At 32.4% G+C, this 17,147-nt stretch overlaps 1 protein-coding gene across 2 annotated transcripts; it reads left to right on the forward strand.

The window, feature by feature from the left end:
* The first annotated feature begins 3,890 nt into the window (after nt 1-3,890).
* LOC21400845 (G-box-binding factor 4) lies at nt 3,891-8,710 on the forward strand. 2 transcript variants are annotated; one of them, XR_002903283.1, is made up of 5 exons: nt 3,891-4,714; nt 5,717-5,788; nt 5,931-6,034; nt 6,798-6,827; nt 8,340-8,389. XR_002903283.1 is itself a non-coding variant. In XM_010110327.2 (4 exons), the coding sequence occupies exons 1-4, from the start codon at nt 4,058-4,060 to the stop codon at nt 8,418-8,420; spliced, it is 840 nt and encodes a 279-aa protein (XP_010108629.1). In that variant the 5' UTR covers nt 3,894-4,057; the 3' UTR covers nt 8,421-8,710. The 2 variants fall into 2 exon arrangements, 1 of the variants encoding a protein (XP_010108629.1); XM_010110327.2 differs by lacking the exon at nt 5,931-6,034 and having other exon boundaries at nt 3,894-4,714; nt 8,340-8,710.
* Nucleotides 8,711-17,147: the final 8,437 nt, after the last annotated feature.

Raw genomic sequence — 17,147 nt, forward strand, 5'->3', positions numbered from 1 at the left:
GTGTGTATATAGAGACGCACAAAAAGAGAATACACCCATAAAACTAAAAAATTGTCCTGATATATTATTGTGACTCCAAAAAAAAAAAAACCCTTCCAATAATCCTATATCTTCCTCCTAAGGAAGAATGGATCGTTTCACGGCATTTCTCACACAGCCGTACGAAAGTTTTTGTTTTTTTTTTTTGTTACTTTTTGCTTCTTTCCTTTTTTTTTTTTAACTTTTCCCCCATTCTTATCTTTTTGCTTTATTATACAATTTTTTTTGTATTCCTCTTTTTCTTTTTATTCTTATCTTTCTTTGTCATATTATATATATTTTTTATTCTTTTAAATGAAATCTTAGTAAATATATTATTTATTTTTAGTTACAAAATCTCGTGTACGTACACGGTTTCAACTAATAATTTAGAAAAGAAAAAACATTAAACAACTATTATCTGTATGACGTCAGATGTTTGACTCTTGCAAAGGGAAACCCAGCAAGCATCTTGTTCCATCTCAAATCAAGGAAAAATGGGAATAAAGGAAACTACCACATGAGACAAGGAAATAAGGGAATAAAGGATTTGGTTTTGCCTTGTGCACGTTAATATTCTTTGTGCATAATGTAAGTATCATTCATTTTATTAATTTAAATTTTTAATTCTAATTTTATTATAATTAAAAATTTTTATAAAAAATTAAATTTAATTTTTTTTATTATAATAAAAAATTTTCACATAAAATTATATATCAACTTAAATTAAAAATTTAAATTTATAAACTGAACGAGATTTATAAATACTTGAGCAACTCGCTAAATTATTATTATCTAATAGTTAGCTCCCTTTTAAGGAATGAAAATTAATGTGCTTCTCTCAAAAAAAAAAAAAAAAAAGAGTATCTTGCGAAGTAATTATTCAAAATGGAAGAAGGGGAGGAGTTGGACGAGGAGGAGGACGAAGAAGAAGAATGTAATGATTGAGACCTGTTGGTGCTGGACTTCGTCTCCCGGTCACATGCTTCCACGTGGCCATGAGCACTAAAAGATGGATTCCTGATCGAGGAATGTCGTACGTGGCGAGTCGTGACGCGTTCCAACGCTATATGCCACGAGGTCCTAGGCATATGACAACAAGGCACACAAATTGGCTTAATTTAAGATCGTTTACTTCGTTGATTTGAATTTAGATATGATTTTATATGAAAATTTTTTATTATAATAAAAAAGTTAAATGTGATTGTTTATGAGAACTTTTTACTATAAAAAAAGTCAAATTCTAAACTCGAATCAGCGAAGTGAACGGAACCTAAGTTCGTTTAATTTGTTAATTTAAGTTGAGATATAATTTTATATTAAAATTTTTTACTGTAATAAAAAAGTTAAATGTTACTGTTTTTAAGAGTTTTTTACTGTAATAAAACTCAAATTGGTAAAATAAACGATGCCTCAGTTAGTTGGTTTGAATTTTCAATTTGATTTGAAATATGATTTTATGTGAGAGTTTTTTACTGTAATAGAAAAAGTTAGATGTAATTTTTTGTGAGAACTTTTGGTCTCGTTCATTTCACCGATTTAAGTTTAAAATTTAAATTTTATTATAATAAAAAACTCTAAAAAATAGTTATATTTAATTTTTTTATTATAGTAAAAAAAATTTCATATAAAGTCATATATTAATTCAAATTAAAAATTTTAATTAATAAATTAAATAAGCCTATAATAAAATTAAAATTAAAAATTTAAATTGATTAAATTAAAAATGTGTTAATTACTCAAGTTCCTCTTGAGTATCCCTCAAATTCCTCTCGTCCTTCCCAAGCATACCGTACAACACCTTTTGACAGCCACAGAGTTCTGTCCAACGTTTTTGAACCAGAAGATTTTCGGTGCGCCTCCTCCATGATTCTCCCACTGATCGCTTTCTAAATCGTCACCGCCCCATCCTCCGGCAGATTCACGAGGTGTAATTCGACGACGTTGACGGTGAATATAGCCTAAATTAGGGGTTATTTTTTTGTAACGAAATTGAATTCGAGTTATAATTTTATTCAAGTTCATATTCTTTTGTAAAATTTGAATTTTAACTCGAGTTTAGTCTCAAATCGAGTTGGGACTAAATTCAAGTTTAAATTTCTCTTTCAACTCGAGTTCATAAACTCGAACTCAAGTTAATGAACAGTATTTTTTTTATTTTTAAAAATATAATAACCTTTTCGTTTTAATTCTGATGGAGATAATTTTTTTCTATGCATTTATAACGAAAAGATGAATAAAACCCCACCCATATACCCTATTAAAATTTTTCATCACCATTGAATTTTTATTAAAATACTATCTAAATAAAAATTTAAGTTTTGACACACTCAAATACAAATTTAAAAAGATTCTCAATTCAAATCATAATTCAAATATGCACATCTAAACACAAACTCAAGTTACAACTTTAACTCAAGTTATAATTCAAACTCAACTCAAGATCATCACTCAATATACCCTAACTCAAAAATACAAAAGAAGAAGCCATTAGATTTCCAAAATAGATCTTCGATATCGGTGGGTCAACCTATTTTCTGCATCTTGTCTCTCTTTGCAAGTTTGATATTCATTCAAACCATGAGAATCTTGTTTGGAAGAAAATTGAAAAACTATAGGTCTCGTTCATTTCACCGATTCGAGTTTTCAGTTTTAGGTTTCTACAGTAAAAAGTTCTTAGAAAATGTCACATCAACTTTTTCTGTTACAGTGAAAAGCTCTCAGAAAATGTCACATTTCAACTCAAATTAAAAACTTGAATCCGCAAAATGAAAGAGGATATATATTTGTAAATTAATATATAGTCTCTATTGTCCCCGAGTTTTTTGATGGTGCAGCTTTAGCCCTTATTGTCTCGTGGAGAAGAGATCAGAAACTTGCGCTTGGTTTCTGTAGCGTTCTTCAACAATTGACAACGTACATTTCACTAGAAATTCCTGGAAATGATTATGTTGGTTATTGCTCTGATTTTGAGTTTATCGTCATCACCAGCTTCAACTACAAATGATTAGAAATTCTTTGTTACACTTATTCCCGCTCTATCAGTAAGTTCCAAGTTTTCTTTGAACGCCAATAATGCTAATGTTTTTATTGCACAAATAGAATCGTGACTTTTGAAGACTCAATCCACGAAGTGAAACAGAATTGCATTCCAATCTTGTCAGATTGTGACTTCCCAGCTTGAGAACATGACAGAGGAAAAAAAACTTTAATTTCCCTTCCGATGAAGAACGTTACAATAATCTTTTAATTCCAAACCCCTTTACGGCTCTACCTTTGCCATACTTCCTATATAGTACTCAAATAGATCACTGAGGCATCGTTCATTTTACCGATTTGAGTTTTTAGTTTTAGGTTTTTACAGTAAAAAGCTCTCAAAAAATGTCATATCTAACTTTTTCTGCTACAATGAAAAACTCTCAGAAAATATCACATCTCAGCTTAAATTAATAACTCGAATCCGCGAAATGAACGAGGCCTGTGTCAAAATACATTTTGTGCTCAGGTACTTTTAAATATCAAGAAAAGCAAAATAAGAAAATAGAAAAAGAAGATAATAGTTTATAAATAGTTACTAATGAGAAAAAAATGAGAGAAAAATGGGCAAATACATGAAAAGAATAATATTAATGGGCAAAATACATGAAAAGCATAATATTATTTTGCTACTAGTGCAAAGAATAGTACTGATGAAAGAAATACATACATGTTTTTTTTTCTTTTTTCTTTTTTTTTTTTGGCTTTGGCCTGATAATACTAGATTCATGCGTTCCAGTTAATAATTTTAATTTACATATTATCAGAAATTTTACTTAGTCAAATCTTTTTGTGAGAAAAAAAAATATACTAGAAAAGGGGTTCAAGCAAAGTCTCGGTCTTCTCTAGGCTTTTGTAAATAAATGTTGTTCTCTAACTGCTCTCTTTTTTCACACAACAATGATGTCTTTCTGATCCCAATCTCCAACCAAACATCCAAATCAATCAATTTCACCAATCACTAAAGAGAGAAAGGAGAGAGAGTGTGTGTGTCAAATCGGCCATGGCTTCGTCTAAGGTGATGGGGTCGTCGAACTCGGATATCTCCCGGAAATCCTCGTCGGCGTCCTCGAAACCCAAGGCTCCGCCGTCGCTCGGCTTGGCGATGTCCGTCGACGGCCTCCTCCGCGACGCCGATTCGTCGTCGTCGACGCTTCTGCTCGACTCCGAGATCACTCTGCTCGACGCGGCTAACTCCGCCGGCGGTGGTCCGAAGACCGTGGACGAGGTGTGGCGGGAGATCGTCTCCGGCGGCGGACAACGGAATAAGGAGTGCAAGGAGGAGGCTCCCGACGTGATGATGACGCTGGAGGACTTTCTCTTGGCGAAAACCGGAGGACCGGAGGCTGATGAGGACGAGGAGGAGGAGGACGTTAAGAATTTTCTGCCGCCGCCGCCTCAGTTGACCGAGCGGCTAAGCGGCGGACTCTTTGCGTTCGATGCGATCCCGCCGCCGACCCCTCTCCAGGCGCTGGACAAGGTGGAGGGGTCGATTGTGGGGTTTGGGAATGGGGTTGAGGTGATCGGAGGAGGAGGAGGAGGGAGGGGGAAGAGGGGCCGCTGCAGCGTTTTGGAGCCGCTAGATAAGGCGGCGCAGCAGCGGCAGAGGCGGATGATCAAGAACCGGGAGTCTGCTGCCCGCTCCAGGGAAAGAAAGCAGGTGAATTGTGATATGAATTTGGTGGTTGTTTTTCCTCAATTATTGCTGTATTGAGAAAACAAACTATATCTTCAATCATTAACAATTCCTCTTTTGTGGATGAAATTCACTCGAACTTAGACGTTTTTTGTGATTTTATGATATTAAGTCAACTGAAAATTGGTAGAAGGTAGGGAAATTAGAGGGACTGACAATTTGAAGGAATACTTCTGTAATTCCTGAAAATGCAAAATTGAGTGTTGCATAATTTTTTACTTAAACTCGAGTAATGATATTGTATAGGGCCGTAAGAAATCACCTCGAACCCGACGAATCTGGCCGAGCCGAGCTGACCCTACTCGAAAATCACAAATTTCTAATTTTTTATTTAATTTTCGGTTTTAATTATGCCTAACCCGCACTACGCAGGTAGGGGCACGGGGTGGGGTTATATGAACCCGAGATAACCCTACCCGGCCGAACATGTTCAAAGTAGGTAAAATAATGTTCAACACTTCAAATTCTTACTTTCATAAGTTTATGGACTTTATGCATTTAAACTGTTACTTTATTTATGTTTTGGATTCACGGTTTGTGTAAAAAATACTTGTATGCCATAGTTGTTGAATTAGGACATTCTTTATTTATATTGGAAGTGTTTGATTTCAAAGTGAGTGTTTTAATTGTTCACTTTGCATTTAGACCCCCTCTTGAAGGAAAGACATGTTCTGTTGGATAATGATTTCTTCTGTAACAAGCACAAATTAATTGACTAAAAAGTGATCATGTGGTCCTTGAGATCACCAACCCGAGTAACCCGACCCTACCCGAGGTCACCCGAAAGGTTGCGGGTTTGTAGACTTAAGAGAGTGTCGCGGCCTAAAATTTTCTCAACCCGCACTGGTCGGGTAGGCTCAATTTTTCAGCTCAACCCTACCCTACCCGGCCGATTTACACCCCATTTGTAATTTTCCTTTTCTTTTTTTTTCTTTTAACTGAATCTAATGGCATTGTGGATTGCAGGCTTACCAGGTCGAGTTGGAATCGCTGGCGGTGAGACTAGAGGAGGAGCACGAGCGGCTGTTGAAAGAGAAGGTACCGCATGCTCTGTTTTCGGGGATGTTGTATGATCATTAGGATGAAATTCTGTTATGGATTCTCACATAAATGTATTGTGTTATGGTATCCTATTATCTTAATTACCTAGAACTGACTTAATTATTTTTGACAACACTAGACTATGGGGAAAAGTTTCTCAGTTTGATTTGTGTGCTTTTTCGCTTGACCATCACCAACGTGTCTCCACTATTGATTAAGGAACTCAAGCCCAAGTCCTTTTAAGTATGTTGCCTCTGCTGTTAATCAATTCAATTTCGCAATTTGTCATTCAACATTAGATGAAGAAACATGATGGTTGTGTCGACTTATTTCAATTTTATATTTATAAGTCTGTACATATTGCTTTGTGATTTTAGCATTTAAGTTGATTGTCTGATCTTTCTCTTCTCTGTACTCATTCGTGTGTGTAGGCATATTTATGGATCAGTGCTATAAGATATAAGCCAGATTTTTCTTAATTTACTTTTTTCAATTTTTATTCTGCCCTCTTTGGTCTTTGACAACCCTTTTCCAGTAAATACCAATACTGTTGTTGTGCTGCTCATGGTCTTAGGCTCTTCATTATGTGGACGTGGAGAGCAATATTCAATATTCATTCTGACATAAGCTCTCAGAGACAGCAACTAGCAAAGTTGTAGATTTGAGAACACTGATATATGAATGTGATTTTTAAACTTTACTAAGACTATCTATTTTGTTTCTGTATCACTGTATGTAGTGACCATATTCAGGACACGATTTACAGAACAAGATCCAACTTCTTATTACATTTAGATTGACGAGAAAGAATTAGTAAAACACTGAATATCATTTGGAACTACAATGTGGTTTGGGTTCTAAACTATTTTTCATCTATATGGGATTACTCCGAAGTAGCATTATAATGTCTTTCTTGGATATCTATATAATATCGTGATTTGTTTTTAGTGAGCCTAGAATTTTTACGTCTTTGAGTTCTTAGGGAAGTTTTTTTTTTTTTTTGCAGGCTGAGAGAACTAAGGAAAGGCTTAAGCAGGTACCACTTAGACTTCTAATCTTACACACTACTCATTAACAATGTCAAATTCATTTGACAAGTAACTTTGTTTAACTGATATCTTTAAGAAAGATTCTTTTGCAATTCATAAGTATCGATTAGAGGAATAATACAACGAATAAAAATGAAAATTAAGCTTATTTAATTGCATTTTTAAGCCATATATGTAGTGCATAACTTTTAGATGTTTGGAATTACTTGTTTCTCAAACTTTAGGTTGCATTTGGTTTGCAATTACTGAAATGATGATGGAATGGTGATGGTTATAGGAATAGAGAATGGAAACTGGAAAGACAAAATAACTTCTTGGTTTGGTTGAGACTTCATATCGTGAAACAATTGGTTAGATTGGTTTGTTTGATTAACTATAGAATCAAATGGAATTAACGATAATTTGACCGAACAGTGGCATGAGGAATGGCTATTGCTTACCATGTTATTTTATTTCAGACCCCTTCATACTACTGACGATGTTTGGCATGAAAGTATGTGCATTATTAAGAGGAGTAGACATGTATAATCAAACAAACTGGGTTATCTTCAGAGATTTTTCTCTTGAAGGTTCTGTCTATACATTTCTATTTTGTGTTTTACGTAGTAAGAAATCATTATTACGACAAAGTGCCATTAATTGGAACTTCAAGTTCTGAGGTAACTAGTTCTAATCATTGATGAAAGCATATATTCTATTGCAATTATAAGGATTATCTCGGGCTATCTGCTACATGTTTGTGTGATGTGTTTATACTGCTTCCACGCAGGGTTTCCTTGCTGAAACTAGCACAGTTTGATATTTAACGTAGGAAAAAAAAATGAAAACCAAAAAGAAAAAGAAACACGCACGCACGCACAAATGATGTGTGGTTGTTTTTTTTTTTTTACTCTGTTCACAAGGAGATAATAGCAAAAGACAGCTTTGCTTTCCACAAAAGTTCATAGGGTCTTAGAATATGATAGCAAAAGATAGCTTTTGTTTTCCACAAATGTTCATACGTTTGTAGTTTACTCTTGGATTTACGATAGAGTTTTAAGATATTTTCTTGGATTGGTGATTCCATAAAATTTGAACGAATAAGATCTTGATTCTTTTTACTGTTGTACAACATAGTCTTTCAGTTCAATTCAATATACTCCTGGAAAATCGTGGTTATGTTTAATCTTATATCTTTTAAGCATACAGTGGTAGCAACTACTGAGGTTGAGTGGAGTAGTTGTTGAGTATGATCAAGTTGATGAAACACTTGTGTTTTTCTTTCCCTTTTAGTTCGATCATATTTCTAGATACTATTCGGTTGTTTAATAGGTTAGTCTTTGAAAGTTCTGGTGTGACATTCTCTGAAAAGTAAAGCAAGTATTAAGTATGAAATTTAGCAACTTTGTTATATAATTTTCGAAGTTGCCAGACGGGGAATAGAAAAAAAGTTGGGATAAGGAACGAAGAACGCTCAATCGTTCATACGCGGCTAACTTCCATTTCTATTTTTGCTGCAGCTAATGGAAAAGGTCATTCCTATTGAGGAGAGGCGAAGACCGCCGCGAGCTCTCCGAAGAGTTCGTTCCTTCCAATGGTAGGCAACTCAGAAAAAACTAGACATACAGAGTAGGATTTTTATTCGTGGATTACAATATCCTGAAGTGACATTTCAATGTGACATGTGTGTAAAAGCAATCTTGGTTTTAGATTTAGAGAAGAAATGGGGCTGTAACCTGAATTATGGTGGGTAATCCTTACTGAACAGAAAAGAGTACTCCATCATTATTCAAGGGAGATAGGATAGCTTCTTTGTTGATATATTTATCTAGTTAGCAGATTTCAGCAGTGCCAACTTCTTTTCCCTAATTGTTGATGAGAGGGAAAGAGAATTATATTTATGTCTATACATAAATTAAATGAGATTTGACTTCCTTTCCCCAGTTGTTAATGTAAGGGGAAAAGATGATACATGGTAAATATATTTATTTATGGCAATACGAGATTGGTGGTTATCTATTTTCTTATTTGAGGACCTTGCCGTGTGATTTTCTTACCAGAAAGCAGAAATAATAGCGCATTCACTTGCTTATGCCAAATTAACAAGGCCTTTTTAATTTTCTTGCATTCTTGCTTTGTGGAGTTATATTTATTGAATTATAACATATTCTTACTAGTTATATTGAAATATAACCAAAATATATATATATATATATAAATATTTTACAAATAGAAAAAAATTAAAATCATTACAATGAGTATATTTGCCTATATTTTCATTCGACTGTTGTAAATACGCCCTGTAGTTGAACATACTCTTAGAGTGTAGGAGTATATTTATTTTTTATTAATATTTTTTTGATTAATATAGTTATTTAATTATAAGGATATTAATTAAAAGTGAGGGATAAAAATTCAGATTATGCACTCTAAGGAATATTTGTCTCATTTTTCTAAGAGAGATGTGATTTCAATTTTGACCTTTGAGGAATACATATTGTCCCACTTTACCCTCCAAGCTTTTAAGTGTGACTCTAACGGCCCGTGGGCTTTATAAATGTTTCACTTTTGGTTCTTGCGTCACAAATTCATTAAAAAATGATAGAATTTGTATGTGAGGTGCACATGACACTTTCATTTATTAAAAGTTACTTGTAGAGTTAATCTATCAAAAGAAAGGAAAATGACGGCTTGTTAAATTATTATTATGAATGTGAAATGTTTTTTTTTTTTTTCAATAGTAAAAGATTCGGATAGTATTTAACATGAAAGAAAATACTTGAAAACATTTTACATTTAGGACTCGTTCGTTTCGCGGATTCGAGTTTTCAATTCGAGCTGAGATGTGGTATTTTCTGATAGCTTTTTACTGTAAAAAAAAGTTAGATGTGGCATTTTCTGAGAACTTTTTACTATAAAAACTTAGAACTGAAAACTCGAATCGGTGAAATGAACGAGGGCTTAAAAACTCCCAACTTAAACTCACGGCTCCATCACCCTTTGATTTAAAAACATAAAAAACGTAAGAACGACAACTTTTTTCCTCTCAAACTAATCATATTTAATAGAACGGTCGATTGAAGAAAAGGAAAAGAGAAGAAGAAGAAGAGAGAGAGAGAGAGAGAGAGAGAGAGAGAGAGAGAGAGAGAGAGAGAGAAGAGAGAGGGGTAGAGCATTGCTTCATTGAAAGAAAAATGGGAATCATTACAATCTCATACCATTGTCGTTTTTGGCGACCAAAAGGCTCATCATCTCCACCCATGCCACTTTCACCAGTGTTGTAGTCGCCAATATTGTCGTTACGGCATGTCCTTGGTGCCCCGTGACCTTTATGTTATCATTGCCTTTCCCACTCTAGTCATTAGTCCACCCTCCCTCCTCTTTTCACTCTTCATTAATCAATTTGTCATCACTACTTGCATCTATTTCATCCTCATTTTTTTTTCCTTTTTAAGTAAAAAATATAAATATTTATAGGTGTAGTGTTAATGGTTACTCTAATATTATGCATTTATGAGTATTGTTATTTTAACGTAAGATATTGAGTAATTGACCCAAAAAAAAATTATGAGAATTAATTTCAATATTCGATAAGTAACTGACATGAAAACATAACTGTTAAAAACTCATCAATAATTAATATATTTTGAAAAATAGGAAAATATTTCACTTCAAGCCAATACAAATACTTTTATTAACTCATACAACTTCAAATTACTAGAAGACCATGGTCCAAATAAATAAGTGGTTCCACCGATAAACTTAAATGAAACGCTCAAAAAAAATAGACGTGTCTCGAGTTTTAAAATCAGGACACCTAAACAGGTACACCAACGGTCAACCACACACTTAACTCTTTTAACAAATACTGTATATTCAATGGAAAAATTCAATCAATCAAGATCAAGAAAATCAGAGCACCAAAGATTATATAAAACACTGCCAAGCATCAAAACTATCGAACTGAAAACAAACACACCACCAAATCGTAGCATAGACCACCGTCACTACAAATCAAAACACAAAGAAAACAAAACAAACACACCACCAAATCTAACACTAGAAAACGAAAGAAACATACCACCAAATCGGGGTATAGACCACCGTGATTACAAATCAAGACACAAAGGAAAAAAAAAAAAAAAAAAAAAAAAAAAAAAAAAAAAAAAAAAAAAAAAAAAAACGAAGCACCGTAGTCACATATTTCAGTGATGAGATGACAAGTAAAAGAACCACCTAAGAAAGCAACAGAGCCAAGAGGCATATGACGATGTCGAAATGTCACCTAAATAGTGGTGCATGAACCTCACCCACCATCACCATCCCCGTCGGAAGACAGCACCGCCACAAAGTTCCCACCACCGTGCAGATCAAAACATTAAAGAATTTGCAATCAGACACCAGACGCACTAAGAACGGTGCTCCAAATAAACAACTTTCATTCTAAATCCCACCTTCGATCACTTCCACTGAAGTTCCTCACCTTAGAACGCTACCACCACTAGAAAGCCCATAACTAAAAATCTATCAATATTGTAAAGTCTTTGGATCATTTAAATCTTTGTCGAATTCCATTATTTTTTAGCAAAGTTCTTGCATGAGATACTAATATTAACAACATATACATATATTTTTTCTTAACTTACCATTTCTATTATATTATATCCCATAATTATAAAGAATTATCTTCTTATTGAGAAAATTATTACAACAGTTGTAAAGATATCGAGCGATAAATGCATACATGACTACTCTACCTTAAAATGTAGAGTTCAAATTTATCTAATCTTAATTTTCAAAAAAAAAATTGAGAGAGGTAAAGAAAGGACAATTATGTGGTTTTCTTTTTTACCTTTACATAATGTTTAGTAGGAAAGAAAAGTAGAAGGAATGAAGAAGGTGGGGGGATTTTAGAAGGAAAAATGAAAATGTAAGTTATTTGGTAGGAGAGAAAAAAGAAATGAATAAAAAATGGAGTGAAAAATAATACATGTGGGTCCCACTATTTTTTTTTCTTTCTACAAGTGGGCAGAAAATGGGATGAAAAATTAGGACAACTCATTAAAGTGAGTAAAGTTACTAAACTACCATTTTCTCCATCAACATCCAAGCAAAAAATTTAAGGGTATAAAAGTAATTTATAAGTAAGATTTTTTCTTTTCTCTCAATTTAACTTCCAATACCAAACAAGTGAAGGTAAGCTCATTTTTTTTTCCATCTTCTCATACCAAACAACATAAAAGAAAATCAATTTCCTTTCTATCATTGTTATTTTCTATCACTTCCATATTTTTTTTTTATCCTATTTTCTTTCTTTCCTACTAAACATAGCATTAAAGTACTTAAAGTTTTTCATTAGAAGACCATTATAAAAAGGGAAAATCGGCTCAAGATGAGTAAGGATTAGGAATGCGGTGAGACTTACACAGTGAAACCTATCCTACCTCCTAAGTTTAGATTAGTACTCTGGGAGCCTAAACATTCAGGGAAAATGGCCTAACATCAACTCGTTTGTGTCAACCTGTTTATTAATCGTGTCATAAAATATTAACTCAAACACGACTTATTTATTAAGCGTGTCAAAAATATCAATTCAAATACGACTCATTTATTAATCGTGTTAATCATGTCAACCCATATAACCCGTTTAAATTAATACATTAAATAAATAATTAATATAATAATAACTTATTTAACACGGTCAATACATGTTTAACATGTTTATTGGTCAATTTATCTTTTCCTTTAAGAAAAATAAATTAATTTTACCTACAAATATTAAAATTCACATTATTTGTATTTAGTATGTCATATAAACTTTCATGTTATATCACATATCATTATATTACAGATGACACATATAGTTAATCGTGTCAATTTGTGTAACTTCGTGTTAGGAGGTCAATCCTAACCCAACCCATTTATGAATCGTGTTAATCGAGTCAACCTGATTATGATCTAAACTCATTTATAATAAAATCAAACCCGTTAACTTCACGCGAATTTTGAATCGTATCGTCGTGTCGCTACACATATTGTTAACCCTTACCTGACCTCATAGGGATGACCCCACTAGGTGGGACCCACGCAGGGACACCTGTGAGAACCCGGTCCATTGCCCCATGGGGTTGAATGAACTTTTTTATTAAAAAAAATAATAATCTAAATGGTACATTGTAAATGAGAACACATACAGATAAAGAAAGAAAAAGTATATATATCCAATTCTAGACAAACTGTAACGTTTGTATAGCTTTATACATGTCCGTTCTCCAAACGACAAACAGAATTTGCTGATATGCATAAGTGCTAATCGACTAATTAATTACCCCTTTGGTTTTTTAGGTTCCGTTTAGTTCGTTGATTCGAGTTTTTAATTTAAGTTGAGGTGTAATTTTATGTGAGAGTTTTTTACTGTAGCTAAAAAGTTAGATGTGACTATTTCTGAGAATTTTTTACTGTAATAAGACTCAAATTTTAAACTTAAATCAGTAAATACGGCATTAGTATATTGATAACTGAAGTATTAAACTCGAATCCTTTTTTTTTTTTTCAATTGACATGTATCTTCCAGTTAAATATTGCCTCCACGTGTAATCTAAAGCTGACTCATGAATGTCCTGGTGTTGCTGAATGATATTTACAAGGATTATAATTAGTAATCATAGAGAATCACAATACTTGTGATGCTCTTAATTCCCTGTTTTTACAAGTTATTTGTTCGTTAGCTTGCTTACTAAAAATCCACGTGCAAGAAGTCAATTAAGGTCACGAAGCAACATAAAATCTCTATAAGAAGTTAATTAAAGTCACGAAGCAACATAAAAATCTCTATGAAATTATATGGCACCACCAAACATATTGGCCGCAACATAAATAAGGGTAACAACAAAACCGGGAAGATTCTGATAAAATTGAATGCAAGAAACGTCAATTTTATACAAACAGATGAAACAAAATTCATATGACCAAGAGGATCATGATTTACATGAAAAGGAATTAATTTCATAGATACCCCCGTTAACTTCATAAATATTTCGTAAATTATGTACCTCAATTCAACATGCCATTCAATTTTTGAAAAAGAATTCGTTTCATCTCCTGAATTAGATAAAGTCATTCACAACACTTCTTGAACTGAAATAATTTTATAAATGCTCCATAAGTTATTGCTTTTGTGTCAATTTACACCTAATATTTTCAAATACTAGGAGGCAAGTTGATAAGAATCAACAGTTCAAGGGGGTAAGTTGATGTAAAATTAATAGTTTGGAGACATTTATGAAATTATAAGTAGTAATATTTTAGACGGAAGTGGTATTTGAATCTAGTAGGGTATATAATTAAAGAGACGAAATGAATCTATTTTAAAATTTAGAGGCACGTTGAATTAGGATACGAAATTTAAAGTGCATTTATGAAATAAATCCTATTTTAGTTTTAAACGATGCCGTAACATATGTTGTTTTTTCTTTTTTTTCATACTTTAGTTCTGCATGCAAGTTTTAAGCCTTTTCTTGCATGTAATCGTAATGTACAAAAATTAATTAGGGGTCTCCCACTCTTTCACTCGCCGAAGCCACATCACACACACATATATATATATATATATATATATATGTATGTATGTATGTGTTTATTTATGTCGTTTAGCTCTTGTCGTTTTTGGAGAAGGCCATTGTCCCCATCCCACACACAAAAGTTCAATTTGGATCATAAGGTTGTTGCAGGGTTTGCCGCTGCTCTCTGCTTTCCTAGCAGTCTCGATCTGCCATTTGTTTTATTAGTTTCTTAGTTATGGTCATGGCTTTAGTCTCTATTTTCTTGTCGCTTTCCTTTGCAGATAACACCTGTTTAGCCATGAAATGCCATGTTTTAAAGCAAAATCATAGCTGTTGTTTTCGGAGATTTTTTTTTCTTTTTCTTTCCACTGGATTTTGTTACGGTAGAGTATATTCTATTATAATGAATGTTTCTAGACCCTAAATTAAATCAAATTCACATAGAAAAAAAAAATCTACAAAATTGATATAATTTAGTACAAATTTGAGCGTTCAAAATAGAATCTACTGATAGAATATTGAATTTCATATTTCTTTTAGTGAAATTAATTTTATTCCTTATATATTTATTCTTTTAAACGAGTTATATGCATATAACTACACAGATATTATTCATGCCATATTACTCTTCAGACTTCAATCGAATAAATAATCTGTCATCAAAGTTGTTCTGATTTGTGCACAACAAAAATAATCAAGCCGCGTTTAATTTGTGGATTCGAGTTTTCAATTCGAGTTGAGATATGATTTTATATAAGAGTTTTTTACTGTATTAAAAAAAATTATATGTAATTTTTTATGAGAACTTTTAACTATAACAAAATTAGAATTAAACACTCGAATTAATAAAATAAACGAGATTTTAATATAACTTCTCCTGCACAAGTCATTTTTCTTTCCTTTTTCTTCTCTCTCTTAAGCATTCTTTTTTTTTTTTTTTTTGGGTAAAACTTTTAAGCATTCTGTGCTTTGGAATTAGAATTGTTTTCTATTTCTCTTTTCTTTAACATCATGTGATGAACACATTTTTCCCCCTAATTTCCATTTGATCATTTCATTGACATTCATCATCTGGGTTCTTTTTTGTTATGAAAAAAAAAAAACTAGTACTATGTGTGTCTCTTGCAATAACCTAACAAGCCTCATGTATTCATTTCCAATCTTTCTATTTCTCTTTTCTTTAACATCATGTGATGAACACATTTTTCCCCCTAATTTCCATTTGATCATTTCATTGACATTCATCATCTGGGTTCTTTTTTGTTATGAAAAAAAAAAAAAAGAAATGTAGTATTTTCTGATATCCCATTATTATTATTTTTCCTGACAATATGTTATTTTTTAGTGAATCAAAATAAGACTGGATGTAAAAAGACAATTGTTGGGTTGATTCTTTGAAGTCCAATCCTTTATAATAATTGTTTATTAAGCACGAAACTTTCTAACTTCCAGAAAATAAATGCTAAACAATATTATTAATTTTTTTTTTTTGGATTAGGAAGAAATGACTACAAAACTAATAATAAAAAAGTCACTCTGTTGTGAAATGCCATATAAATAGTCATATTGCAAATTGGAATAATATTACAAGAAAATCAGATGATTTTGAAAGAAAAATGTGTCCTTAGTACCTGTGACAATGTGTGTTGACAAACAAAACTAATTTCCTAAGGGATTTTTTCTAATAGTCCTTACAAAACTAAATTACCAATAGTCTCTTATTTTTTAACTATTAGATTTGTATAAGAATCTATATATTCTGTATATTTTTTAATATGATGCGATTTTAATTAAATTTAACAGTTAAAAACTAAAACTATTAGTAGAACGGACTGTTCAAGAAACCCTTAAACGAATTTTTGGAATGTTTAATTGGAGGATTCAAATCATGATTTGAATCATAATTCATAATTCGTTATAATATTTTCTCTTAAAAAAATTTAAATAAATTAAAAATAATTCTACTCAGAAGCTAATTATGGTATTTGAAAGTTTCTGATAAGGAGAATATGCTTTGCATTTGTTTCCTACTAAAGATAAATTTCTTTTCTCATCAGAGATTGTGCCCTCCTCTTATTTGAGATAAAAAATAGAAATATACACTTCAGAAAGAATTTGACTCAACGCATCAAAAAATGAGCCATCATAACACAGATTAAATTCAAATTAAGAAATACCCTTTGCATCAAAAGAAACTAATTTTTAGATTCCTATTTCCTCATCTCCCAAGAAAAAGAAAATTTTATACATGTTTTTTTTTTTTGAGTTTGAGACTTTGAATTGAGAGATTGCATGGTGGTAATCACAGAGCTAATCATTTTAGAATTATAATTCCCATCATCAATCCACCAGAGAGCTTTAAAAATAAAAAAATAAAAAAATAAATCCCAAGTTCCCTTCCTCAATCTACTCAGTACTCAGTACTCAGTACTCAGTCTTCTTATTTTTTTAATCATCTCCTTATCTCGAAAAAAAATTATTAGTTTAGGGGCTTTTTTTTCACAAACAAAATGATTCACACTTTTTACTGTGCAAAATAATGGAATCAAAATTATCACACAATCCCCAAGGGTCTGTTCTGTCATCCATTCAAAAACCTCTTTGCCATGAAAAGCCAAGCACACCTGACATTTCCACAGTCTCTCCACAAACATTACCTTTTTTTTTCTCTCTCTCTTTTCCCTCTCTCACATATTTCAAAAAAATAAAAAATAAAGGTCCACTTTTCCTTTCTTCATGACCCAGCCCACCAAATAGAGAGAGAGA

This window comes from Morus notabilis, unplaced genomic scaffold (genome assembly GCF_000414095.1).
Source record: "Morus notabilis unplaced genomic scaffold, ASM41409v2 Scaffold511, whole genome shotgun sequence".
In the NCBI taxonomy this organism is placed as follows: domain Eukaryota; kingdom Viridiplantae; phylum Streptophyta; class Magnoliopsida; order Rosales; family Moraceae; genus Morus; species Morus notabilis.